A 13,445-nucleotide genomic window follows, 5' to 3' on the forward strand; every position below is an offset into this window, starting at 1 on the left:
TCTCTCATTTTCTTTTGTCTCCTATTTTTCTTTTTGATTTTCCAAGACAGGGATTCTCTGTATAGCCCTGGCTGTCCTGGAACTTGCTTTGTAGGCTGGCCTCAAACTCACAGAGATCTACCAGCCTCTGTATCTCAAGTCCTGGGAGTAAAGGTATGTGCCATCACTGCCTGACATACTCTTTTCTTTTGTGACAGTCTTTCACTCTGTTTTCTGGAACTCTAAATAGTTCAGACTGGCCTTGACCCCATAGTAAAATCTGTAGCTTCAACCTCCAGAGGCTTGGTTTTACAAAAGTAAGTTACCATTTCCAGTGCTTTTTCACAGTCTTGTGGGAACATTCTATAAATGAATGTACATAGTTCTTACATAGTGTTCAGTGAACGCATCTTGATTGGGTTCCTGATCAGTGCTACAAATTACCCCTCTAGGCTTGGTATTAGAATTATACCCTTCTAAGTGGTTCCTGTATTTTCACACCATCTCAGGTTTCATTGCTAAAATCCAAAAGGTTTTTGATTTTTCATGATCTACATATTGTTGATAAATTTTTGTATAAAGTAGAGTGTTTTTTGTTGGATTGCATGTTTCATGAGACTGTGATGAGGAAAGATAGTCCTCTTGATTACCTGGTTCTGTGTTGTAACCACATCAATGTGTTAATTTTAGTAAATCTACTTCTGCTGTTCTCTTCACCACCTTCTTTTCCTCTCACTGAGTGGTAATGATTGCTGCATGCCTGGCTAGTCGCCTCTCTGCTTTCTATCCTCTGGAGAAAATGGTGGTCATGATAGTTTTAATGTTTGGGTTTATTTAATATCATGTTTTGTTTTCCTACATATTTTTACTGCTGACTAGTGAACACAGGTTTGAGCTGTACCTTCAACTTTTTTGCTTATAAAATGATTGGGGGGGGGGGAGCTAGAGAGATAGAGATGACTCAGCAGGTAAAAGATCTGGCTGCTCCTCCAGAGGAGATGTGTTGTATTCTTAGCATCTACATGGAGGCTCATCACCATTTGTAACTTCGGTTTCAGAGAACCTAACACCCTCCTCTGGCCTTCCTGGGCACCAGGTACTCCTGTCTTACCCAGACATACATCTTAGCAAACATTTAAACATACAAAGTAATAAGCCCACTCTAGCCCTGCACTCAATATGCAATACAGTCCGGCCTTGAATTCATAGAGGTCCTCGCACCCCAGCCTTTAAAGTGCTGGGATAATAAGCCTGTGTCATGGCACTGAGCTGACTTCTTAAGGCCCCATGATGTCATCTCAGAAGACACTGCATGAATTAGCTCAGCTAGAAACTGAACTGGGTGTGTCAAACATCTTATATCTACCACTTGAGTTGAGGTGAGCCTGTGGGTTTTTCTTTTTCTTTTATCAAATAAGTACCAAGTGGTAGTTAGGGGAATTGGGCAAAAGGGGGTGAAAAAAGGTTTCAGAGAACACAGTGAACATTTATCAGAGTGGGCAGTGAATGAAAGGAGCAGACCTTGTGTTGGCTTTTGTTTATTTTTGTATTGTCTACAAACATGAGAAATGCTCTGTGACGTGATACCATAATATCTCATTACAAAGCAGAATAACATTAGGGACATACTGTGTTGTTCTGATGCATCTTAATTTAGGAACATAGGAGAAACTAGGGTAGGTCTTGTACACTCATTAATCAGAAAGTTTAGGGTAGCCCACATGTGTGGCGTTTTTCTTACATACCAGTCAAGTAGTTCTGCAGTGTACTGCAGCCCAGTGTCAGCTAATTCAGTTGCATTCTGACACTAAACAGCTGGAGGACTCAGTTTCACAGAATATGCTCAGCAAGGATCTATACAGCTTCCTCCTCAGTTTTATGGTTCATTTCTTAGGGCAACTTACAAAACCAAGGAAACCCTTTACCTTTTCCTATTTATTATAAAGAACATTCCAAAGACTCTAGATGACAGGTTGTTCAGAGAAGACACAAAAAGCGATGTACATGAGATGGGCTGTGACTTTTACTCCCTCCTTGGGTAAGCCACTCTTTAGTACTGTCCCTGAAAGTACTAAAAAGCTTTTAGGGTAAAAGCTTTAAACTGATTGGAGGTTTTATGAAGATTCCATTATTCACATATTACTTAATTCCTTTGGTCATTGGTATTCACACATGCCTTCATCCCCAATCCTCTCCATAGAGGATGGGGACTAAGACCTGAAGTTTGAACGTATTCCTACCTTGTTCGTCTTGGGCCCTGTAAATTGTCCTGTAACTCGGGACTTCATTTTACCTTTTATCGTAATCATAGAAAACAAATCCATTCTTATCACTCTGGAGATGCCAGGTGAACTGTATGTCTGAGAACTAGACAAAAACATATGTTACAGGAAGGCTGTTTGTTTGTTCCCTGGCCACCCAGACTCCTGAAATAACCACAGAGAAACTGTATTAATTAAATCACTGCTTGGCCCATTTACTCTAGCTTCTTATTGGCTAACTCTTACATCTTAATTTAACCCATTTCTATTAATCTGTGTATTGTCACATGGCTGTGACTTTCTGGATAAAGTTCTGTCCAGCCAGGGCTACATGGCTTCTCACTGATTCCACCTTCTTTCTCCTATCATTCAGCTTATTTTCCTCACCTATCTCTATTTTACCCTGTCAGACCAAAGCATTTTCTTTATTCATTCACCAATAAAAGCAACACATGTATAGGAGGACTTCCCACATCAGATATATAGTTTGTAATCTCACAGAGTGGTGGTGGTTTGGTCTCATCAACTCAGTCTTTCTGTTTTTTCCCCTTTTCTTGTCTTTTTGTAAAGATCCTAAATGTCCACATAGTGAAATGTGTTTGTTTCCTTTCAGGGGAAGTTGACTTTCAGTGATGTGGCCATAGAGTTCTCTCAGGAGGAGTGGGAATGCTTGAACCCTGCACAGAGAGCTTTGCACAGGGATGTCATGTTGGAGAACTACAGCAACCTGGTCTCCCTCGGTAAGGAGTTCTTTCAAGAGTTGGGAATCTTTGCCATGTAACCTTGAAGTTTTCTTTCCATGCCTTTGGGGGAACCATGTGGCCTCTTCCTTTCTTCCTCCCACTGTTCCCTCTTCCTTCTCTTGCTCAGCATTGGGAATAGAACCTAAGACTTTTTCACCAACAAGCACTGGGTGTTATTTCTGGCCCTTGTGGTAGATTTTGTTTTTGTTTTGATCTCTTGAGTTATATAATGTAGAAGCCTTGACCTTAAGAGGTTTTTTTTGTTGTTGTTTTTTTGTTTTGTTTTTTTTGCCTCACATTCCCTAGTGCTGGAATTACTGGCATGTGTCACTACACATGACTCATGTCACCTAGATTTGTGTTTAAAGTATCCAATGTTGAGTGTTTTGTGTTGCGTGGAGTGTTCAAAGAAGGAGAGTCACGTGAAGATGTAAATTTTAGGCCCTCTGGCAACAGGGAGAAACAGTTTCTGTGACCTGAACTTTGAACCTATGTTCAGAAGCATATTTATTGACAGTACACAAAAGTTGTATTAGGAGTACCAAAGCCCCTTTGGTCTATATGCTTTCTGGAGGAAATCATCACATTCCCAAAACCTTTACTTCTTATTTTGTACTGCTTGCAGTACCTAATAGTGCAAGATCTCCAGGTGTGTCTGGATAGTCCTGTAGCCAAAATCATACAATAGAAAACAAATCTATAAATCATAGAAAGCAGTCACTCTTCTCTACTGTGGTTTCTTCATGGTTTGGTACCTTCAACTAACACTAATACATTCTACTGTTGCCCTATATATAGTGAGGAACAGCTATTATATTTTATGTTTACCGTAGATACAAATGACTGTATTAGAGTCCCACTACATCCAATTCTTTGCTTTCTTTCCCTGAACTTTTGATTCAGTAATTTTGATACATAACTAGATATCTGTCCATTAAACTCCCAGAAGGAGGCTGTCAGTAATGATTTTGTATTTTTCTAGATTTATATGAAGCTTGCTCTCTCCCCACATTAGCATAGGACAGATATTCTATAAAAACCTCACTACATGGTATTACTGTCTTTTTATAAACAGGAGTCACACTTCCTAATCTGAATATTATGTCTATGTTGGAAGAAGAGAAAGGGTCCTGGATCGTGGAGAGTAAGGCAGTAATAACCAGAAAACCAAATGGACAAGAATATGTGAGGACAGGTAAGCTCTCAGAGGGTAGAGTGGAAGCTACACCGCTGTGCATTGGCAAGTCAGGGTTTCTGTGGGAAACATAAGTCTGTAACTATCCTTTACAGGTAGAGAACTTTAGCCTTTAACTCTCTCGTGGTGTCCTGTTTTGTTTGTTTTTAATCTTTTTTCTTCTTTGTGTATTTGAGGTAGTGTCTCACTCTTCATTTCAGACATATCTGAAACTCACTGTGTAGCTCTTGGTAAGCATCCTGTCTCAGCCTTCCAAGTGCTAGGATTAGATGCATGAGCTACCATTGATGGCCATTTGATTAAATTTTGACAGAGGTGCTATACAAGGTTCATGGTGAAATGTTTAACTCTCTTTGACAATGTGAAATGGAACATTCTGTGTGGTAGGAGGATGGGTAGCAATGTTATCTCTGCAGACCAGGCTTGCATGGAACTCTCAGTTCTCCTGCTTTAGCCTGACGATTGATATAATTATGTATGTGGGCCTCCATGCTTCCCTGATGTAGAACTTTGAAGAGGATCTAATTGGAAATAGGTAACTGGATGAGCCACCCTGAGAGGGATTAATGTTGAACATAATGATGTATTAGTAACGCTAAGCTGGGCCTGGTGGTAAATGACTTTAATCCCAGCACTTGAGAAGCCGAGGCAGGGGGATCTTTATGAGTCTGAGACAAAGCTGATCTACATAATTGAGTTCCAATTATGTAGTGAGAGTCTGTCTCAATAGAAATAAAACTTAAAAACTGAAATAATTAGGCTAACACAAAACAACACATAATGGTTTCCTACTTGGTTCATTTTGTCCAGTAAAATGTTCTCTGGGATGATAAATGTTATCATATTTAGAACTTCATTTCCCTGGACAAATAAAACTCATCATACACACACACACACACACACACACACACACACACACACACACACACAGGCAGCTATTTATGTACACACAAGTAAATTAAATAATTTTGCTACTAAAAATAACACCAAGAATAGTGCAGGCATCACTCAAAAGCTGAGTTGCCAGATGATATAATAACAACATCTGTCTTTTGCCTCTGTCTCAGAATGTTTCCTCTTCCATACTTATTGTGACCATTGTGAAACCTACCATGACTAACTGAGAAGAACCAAATGAAACAGGCTTTTGTTACTTTGCATTAGGTACTTTTCTCTGAGTGTGGACACGTAATTTGCATACCATATATCCAAAAGTGAATTAATAGCCAAAATGTAAAATCTGAAGTAAGCCAGCATGAAAACAGCCAGCCTAAAATTGGGGATGCGCGCGCACGCGTGCGTGCGTGCGTGCGTGCGTGCGTGCGTGTGTGTGTGTGTGTGTGTGTGTGTGTTAGGTAAGAGGTGGTGCTTACACCTAGGGCCTAGCTAAGCTAGAACCATACCAGGCTCCCACCCCATTAGAAATGTTGTATTCTTTTCATTTTACTTTTTATGTATTCTTCTTTTTTTTGGGGGGGGGTTCGAGACAGGGTTTCTCTGAGCTTTTGGTTCCTGCCCTGGAACTATCTCTTGTAGACCAGGCTGGTCTCGAACTCACAGAGATCCGCCTGCCTCTGCCTCCTGAGTGCTGGGATTAAAGGCATGCGCCACCACCACCCGGCCATGTATTCTTTTTTTGAGATGAACATTGCACAGGCCACTCAGACTCCTCAGATGGATTAGAGGTACACATCACGATGCCTAACTTTAATACATATTTACTGAAGAGACATGATACATGAAATGAAGTTCAGCATTACTATTTTGCAGAAATGCCAATTTTTACCAAAGTGAATGTCACCTTCACTTGGAAAGATAGCTATTGTGGAAAAGGTGAGCCTTGATCTGGATGTGGTAGAAAGGGAATTTGGGTTCTCTGTTGTTGGGAATCTAGATTGGGATTCATTAATGAGAACTAATTACTGGCAATTCAGAAAAAGTAAATAGAACTACTGTATAATCAATAAAGCAGCTCAACTTGTGAGTGTAGATACTGAAGACTAATGATGACATGTACATGGCATGGCTATGTTGTTCTTGTGACTTATGTTTGTGACATTATTGCTAGTTGCCACGTTAAGTAATAGACCATGTGTTCATAACCAATGCATCTATGTGTAGTCAGAGGCTGCTCTTTTGTTTCCTAGCTGCCTAGACCCAAAATAACCACACAGAAACTATATTATTTAAAACACTGCTCAGCTTGTTAGCATATTCATGTTTATAGCTAGCTCTTACATCTCAAATGAACTCATTTCTATTATTTTAAATTTTACCATGTGGTTCCTGGTTTACCAGTAAAGTTCTGGGGTCTCATCTGTCTCCTTCAGTGGCTACGTGGTGTGTCACTTACTCCACCTACTTTCTCTCTATATCTCTTTCAGCCTGGCTTTACTCTGTTAAGCCATTGGCTGAAAGCAGCTTCTTCATTAACCGATGGCAATAAAACATATGCACAGCATACAAAACCTCCCAAATCACCTCCCTTTTCTATCTAAATAAAATGGAAGGTTTTAACTTTAACATAGCAAGATTACATATGACAAAACAGGTATCAAGCAATAATTATAGTTACAATATTTATATCTACTTGACCTTTTATCATAACTAAGGAAAACTATAATTATAACTATTCTTCAACTCCATCAAAGACCCCAACAAGAATATCAAATTGCCTAAGTTAACAGAAAGTGCATTGTAAGCAACTTCCAGAACTCTAAAATTGACAGAGACATCTCTCTGCCTAGTCTCCTAAAGTTCTTCTGTAACGTTGCAGGCACTCATTTTCATCCTACAGGCCCATAGTATCTGGCATAGTTTTCCATGAAGCAGGAAATTTCAAAGACAGTTCCACCTATATTGGCAGTTTGTCAGTCATTTTCTTCTCTGTCCTGCAGAATGTCTGGCAGACTTTTTCATGAAGCAGGAACATCTTCTTTAAGCAGCTTCAGTACTCATTTCAGTCAAATAGTTCAGGCAAGAACAGTTTCTTCCCCAAATGGCTAACAAATTTCATAAGGAGCCTCTTCGATGCCCATCATCCTCTTGAAGTAGATTGGTGATGCCAGGAGCACATGTATCTCATTGTTGAGAAAAGTCCTAAGTTCTTAAAACATTCTAAATGCCAAAATCTGTAGGTCTTTGAAAGGTTTGAAGGTTATCTGTCTAACTGAAATATATTTATGTATTTAGAAAATCTAACTAACATGACTACAAGCTTGACTACAATAGATGATTATGTATTAACCTGTATATAGAATTTTTAGGAAACTGCAGCAGAGACATTCTAAAATGCTGGGGTCACCTGAGATGCTTTTCTTTATCTGATCCCTTTGTTTTCTGAAAACACAAACTTTATGTAACATGTGTATCTGCATTAAAACAAATATAGAATGGTGTGTACAGGTCAGCTAAAGGTGGTTTTTGTTCTATGTTTTAGCAGGTATAAAAGATCTGTTAACTTTATAAGTCTCTGGATTATATAAACAAACCTCTATCCATGCCATTTGTAAAGATGATATGGAATAATAAATCATGAGACCTCTTTAGCAAACAAGATTTATCATGTTTCATCCAGTCTCAGAGCTATTCCCATGTGGAGGTATCAGCATGTACATCATCTGATTTTTAGATTTTCTTGTTTTTTGTTTGCTTGTTTTTTTTCTTCATTTCTATAACCAAGACTTTTAGGAGCTTTCTCCCAGACAAATCTGATCTTCATTAATTTTGAAGCAATTTATAGCTGTTTGCTTTCTGTAGAGTCATAGGCATAACATCTTCCCCAACACATCAGATTTCCTACCTTATATTATGAAGATAAGACATTCTTAAAATACTTAACTTAGCTTTTTTTTCCCTCCAATTGACTTTCTTTCAGGAGCATTTATGTTTTGCTCATCAGCATTCAAAAATTTTAAAGTCATCAAAGCAACATATAAGATCCAGCCCTATGTATTTCCCATCCTTACATTGCTTTTTAAAAATTACTTTACTCTACTTTATTATTTTTAAACTATTTATTGATTGATTGATTTTGTTACGACTTTCTATACCCATTTTTTTCTTTCTTTAGCATCTAAGCATACATTCAGGCACACTGTATGTTGTAACCTGTTCAGAGGCTTTCTTGACTCAAATCTGAGTTTATGCATGTCTGTACCCTTCTCTGTCCACATGAACCAAACCTTTACTCTCTAGGGTGAGCACATGGCTTGGCGACTGGCTCTGCCTCCTTTGGCCTAATGATCCCAACTCTGGAAAGTTGCTGAGATCAAGATGCAGTAGGTGTTTTTACCTAGCATACCAGCTGTTCAAGTGCTCTGATGTACAGCAGAATCTTTTAAAGAATCTGTGATTCTGTATGCTGTAAAAAAAAAGTGCCTACCCGAAAGAACATGGTCACCAGAAAGTCACACTTGGGACTTTTTGTTCCAACTTTCTCAGGCCCTATGTAGATTTATGTGCTGAATGTTGGGTGCTAAATGTAGCAAGTTTTCTTGTCTAGCTATCTTCGGATCACCAGCCTGCAAATAATGATTTGGAGACTTATCATTAATTATGAAAGATGCGCCTTATTTTATGCTTTTTCCCAATTAGCTCTTATAACTTATCTCTATTAATATACGTTATGTCATGTTGCTCAGTTTCTTTGCTCAGTACCATATGTCTGACTTTTTCAGTGTCTCGCTGGCATTTCCCCCCTTTCTTCCCAGAGTTCCTTCTCTCTTCCCAGGCGTCCCACTTATTCTCTCCTGCCGTTCTGCTATTGGCCATTCTACTTTTTATTAATCCAAATCACAGTGACACATATCCTCACAGTGTAAACAAATATTCCATAACATGACATATTACTTATCTAAATTAGTGAGAGACAGCAAACATTCCATTCATGTTTGCATTGGATCATGCCCACCTTTTGTTTTTTACTCTACTTTTTTCTCTTTCCCCTTCCCTGATAGATTCTCTTCTACTTTATAATTTTTTTGAATCAGAAAAATTTCCACATGTAAGACAAAATATGCTACATTTGTCTTTGTATTTAATTTGTTTTGCTTAATGCAGTGCTCTCTAGTTCTGTCAGTTTTTCTAATGAATGACAGGATTCCATGTATTCTTTATCATTGAATAATTGTGTAATGCCTATGTTTATGAATCAATCTGTTGATGAACTTGAGGGCTGATTCCATGTCTTGGGTATTGTGAGCCTTAGTTTCATAATCATGGCTATGCAGTTATATTTTCTATATAATGATTTTGTTTCATACCTAAAAACACAGGAGTTAAATGACAATGTTATGTTTCTTTTTTTTTTGTACTACTGTAATAGAAAGTCCTGTTTATTCTTAATATGAAAGTGTTTACCATTTTACAACGTGATATTTTATTTTTAATATTTGTCATTTTTAATTAAGTGTGTGTGTGTGTGTGCGCGCACAGGAGTTCAGGTGCCTGCAGAGTTCAGACATAATTGTTGGATGCCCTGGAGCTGGCATTATAGGTGGTTGAGAGTTGTCCAATGTAGGTCTTGGGAACCCATCTCAGCTCTTGTACAAGAGTAGTGCATACTCATAAGCACGGACAGTGCTTTAGATCTTCAGATCCTATATTTATCAATTTATGAACTTATGTAGTCATAAGTTTGCCTGCTTGCTTTATCATGAAATTCAAAAATTGCTTTATAATATTTACTAGGACCTATAAGTGATTGTTTTTTTGTATGTGCTGTGCAGTATAAATGACATGCACTGCTTGTTAATGTTAAAAAATGCCCATCATTAGTGGGTCTAGGTAGGTTTATGAGAGATGATTGCATTGTTTTTGCTGGTACTGTTTCTGTCAATTTTTCTTCTAGCTATCATTTTGCAATTCAAAATTATCACCTACTTATATAAATTTAACTATTATTACCTTCCATTTTAATTTATTTTGATGCTTTAGTGTGTATTTCTACAGAATATGCTGTTAATATCTACTTTCCTCCCCTCAGTTATAGTATAGCCATATACTTTTTGGCAATTAGTATACACCTTTATATGATGGTGTATATTCTTTTCCTGATTTATGCTACTTTACTCAATATGAAGAATTTGGTCATGGGTTATTTGAAACAGTCACTTTTTCCTGATGATTTAAATTACAAAAAAATTAATTACATTAATTATGCGATCAGTCATTTTATAATGCTTACATTATATTTTATGGTTCTAAAAATTGATAAGTTAACTCAGTAAATCTTATTTTGCTGGAACTTTTTTTCAGAGTGGAATATCTGTCTTAATTAATGAAAAATCTCTTATGTCTTCTAGTCAACTCTCTTGAACATATAATTAAAGATTTGACACTAAAAGAGAGCAGCAATTCAGGGGAAATAGACCAGACAGTGGTGTCAGAAAGATATAAAAGCAGTGGCACTGAAGACTGTTCCTTCAGAGGACTCCAGAAGAACGTACAGGATTTTGAGAGGAAAAACAGTGAAAGGAGTTATAAATTCACCCATAGAAGACATCAAGATTGTAGAAAGAATACAGGAAAACGCCTTAGGAACTTACTTGAAATGCAGCCATTTCCATCTATAGAGAATATTGATGATGATGAACTTAAGTCTATCACCAGTGGCTTTTCAATTTCATCATCTGAACAGATTTCGTCTATTGGTGTCAAAGCTCACATTGTTCCTGAATATGATGTTTATTGTTCACTACTTATGAAAAGACGCAAAGCACACATTAAGGAAAAACCTTATCAATGTAATGAGTGTGGCAAGGTCTTCAGTTATACTTCTTCTCTGGCACATCATCGGCAAATTCATACTGGAGAGAAACTTTACAAATGTGTCCAATGTGGTAAGGCTTTTTTTCGACGTTCTTACCTTTTGGTACATGAGAGGCATCACACTGGAGTAAAACCTTACAAATGTAATGAATGTGGCAAGGTCTTCACACAGAATTCACACCTTACAAGTCATCGGAGAATTCATACTGGTGAGAAACCATACAAGTGTAATGAATGTGGCAAAGCCTTTAGTGTTCGTTCAAACCTAACTAATCATCAGGTAATTCATACTGGTGAAAAACCTTATAAATGTAACGAGTGTGGCAAGGTCTTCAGTCAGACTTCAAGTCTTTCAATTCATCGGAGAACTCACACTGGGGAGAAACCTTACAGGTGCAATGAGTGTGGGAAAGCCTTTAATTCACATTCAAACCTAAATACCCATCAGATAATCCATACTGGAGAAAAACCCTACAAATGTTCAGAGTGTGGCAAGGTCTTTACTCAGAATTCACACCTTGCAAATCATTGGCGAATACATACTGGAGAAAAACCTTACAAGTGTAATGAGTGTGGAAAGGCTTTTAGTGTGTATTCCAGCCTCACTACCCATCAAGCAATCCATAGTGGAGAAAAACCTTACAAGTGTGATGAGTGTGGCAAGGTTTTCACGCAAAATTCACATCTTGCAAGTCATCGTGGAGTCCACAGTGGGGAGAAACCTTACAAATGTGAAGAATGTGGCAAAGTCTTCAGTCAGACTTCAAACCTCTCAAGGCATTGGAGGGTTCATACTGGGGAGAAACCTTACAAATGCAATGAATGTGGCAAAGCTTTTAGTGTGCGTTCAAGCCTAACTTCCCATCAGGTAATCCATACTGGAGAAAAACCTTACAAATGTAATGAATGTGGCAAGGTCTTCAGTCAGACTTCAAGCCTTGCAATTCATCAAAGAATTCACACTGGAGAGAAACCTTACAGGTGCAATGAGTGTGGGAAAGCCTTTAATTCACATTCAAACCTAAATACCCATCAAGTAATCCATACTGGACAAAAACCCTATAAATGTCTGGAATGTGGCAAGGTCTTTACTCAGAATTCACACCTGGCAAATCATCGCAGAACCCACACAGGAGAGAAACCTTACAAGTGTAATGACTGTGGCAAAGCCTTCAGTGTGTACTCAAGTCTGACTACTCATCAGGCAATCCATACTGGAGAAAAACCTTACAAGTGCAATGAATGTGGTAAAGTCTTCACTCAAAATTCACACCTAGCAAGTCACCGTAGGACTCATACTGGAGAAAAACCTTACAAATGTGATAAGTGTGGTAAAGCCTTTAGTGTGCGTTCAAGCTTGACTACCCATCAGGCAATCCATACGGGAGAAAAACCTTATACATGTAGTGTGTGTGGCAAAGTCTTTAGTCGAAGTTCCAACCTTGCAAGTCACCGGAGACTTCATATTGGACAGAAACATAAGTAACTGTAGCAAGGCCTTCAGCCCCAATTCACTTGCACAATATCCAGGAATTCAGTCTTAAGAAAATATTAATTTAAATGATAGAACAACACTCATCAAGAGTTAAAGTACATCACTGGTTATGGTTGTATGCATGCAAACCACACACTTGTCAGACAGTTGTGGGATTTACCAGAGGAATAAGTCTTCATCTTCCATAGCTAATCTTTGATGTTACAGGCAACAGAATAATTGTTAATTGCAGAACAATTAAAGTTCAGAATAGGCTAAAACTATACACATACACACACACACACACATGTTGCAAGACTACATTGATATACCTGGTTGCCTTCAGGATATAAATTAGTCATTGTTTTGTATTTCCCTGCAAAGTCTTCCTTATAATTTATGATTGTCAGCCTCAACTTTGTGATGGTACAGTTCTTGCCCCAGGGCCTTTTTCTTGCATGCTCTGGGAAAAACAGGATGAAAAATCACATTAGTATGAAAGGAGCATGTCTATAATTTCTGAGAATGGCTCCACCTTTTGAATTATCTATTGCTTAACTTATTGTTTTGTTTTAGTTGTGATTGACCCTATGACCAAAGCCAACTTGGGGACTAAAGTGTTTATTTCATCTTATGGATTATAGTTAATTAAGATAAACCAGAGCAGGGGCTTGAGTAGGAACGTGGAGGCAGGAACTAAGGTAGATAATGGAGAAGGTATGCCTGCTGGTTCACTTTTCATGGCTTAACTTCCCTTATACAACCCAGTACCACCTAGCACGGGGTGGTAGTGCCCAAATTGGACTAGGCCCTCCCAGAAAACGTTTGTCAGATATGCTCAGAGTCCAGCCTGATGGAGGCAATTTCTTAAAAGTCCCTCTTTCCAGGTAATTCCTGGGTGTCAGGTTGACAAGATCTAAACAGAACATTTATCATCTGAAAGGCATGGGATATTGTAAAACTGCAATGCAAAGTTTTCAAGTTCATTGTGTAATTTGGAGGCTATCTGTGTGACATCAGCA

The 13,445-nt window shown here is 38.2% G+C and overlaps 1 protein-coding gene across 5 annotated transcripts in view; it reads left to right on the forward strand.

The window, feature by feature from the left end:
• Window positions 1-13,439, forward strand: part of LOC101990893 (zinc finger protein 160-like) — a 16,591-nt gene extending 3,152 nt beyond the window's left edge. For all 5 annotated transcript variants that reach the window (XM_026778404.1, XM_026778405.1, XM_026778406.1 and 2 more), the window contains 3 exons: window positions 2,854-2,980; window positions 4,059-4,178; window positions 10,484-13,439. In XM_026778404.1, coding sequence (XP_026634205.1) covers window positions 2,854-2,980; window positions 4,059-4,178; window positions 10,484-12,435 — 2,199 coding nt within the window. In that variant the 3' untranslated portion in view covers window positions 12,436-13,439. The remainder of the gene's footprint in view (window positions 1-2,853; window positions 2,981-4,058; window positions 4,179-10,483) is intronic.
• The last annotated feature ends 6 nt before the right edge of the window (window positions 13,440-13,445 follow it).

Source organism: Microtus ochrogaster, unplaced genomic scaffold (genome assembly GCF_000317375.1).
Source record: "Microtus ochrogaster isolate Prairie Vole_2 unplaced genomic scaffold, MicOch1.0 UNK138, whole genome shotgun sequence".
Classification (NCBI taxonomy): domain Eukaryota; kingdom Metazoa; phylum Chordata; class Mammalia; order Rodentia; family Cricetidae; genus Microtus; species Microtus ochrogaster.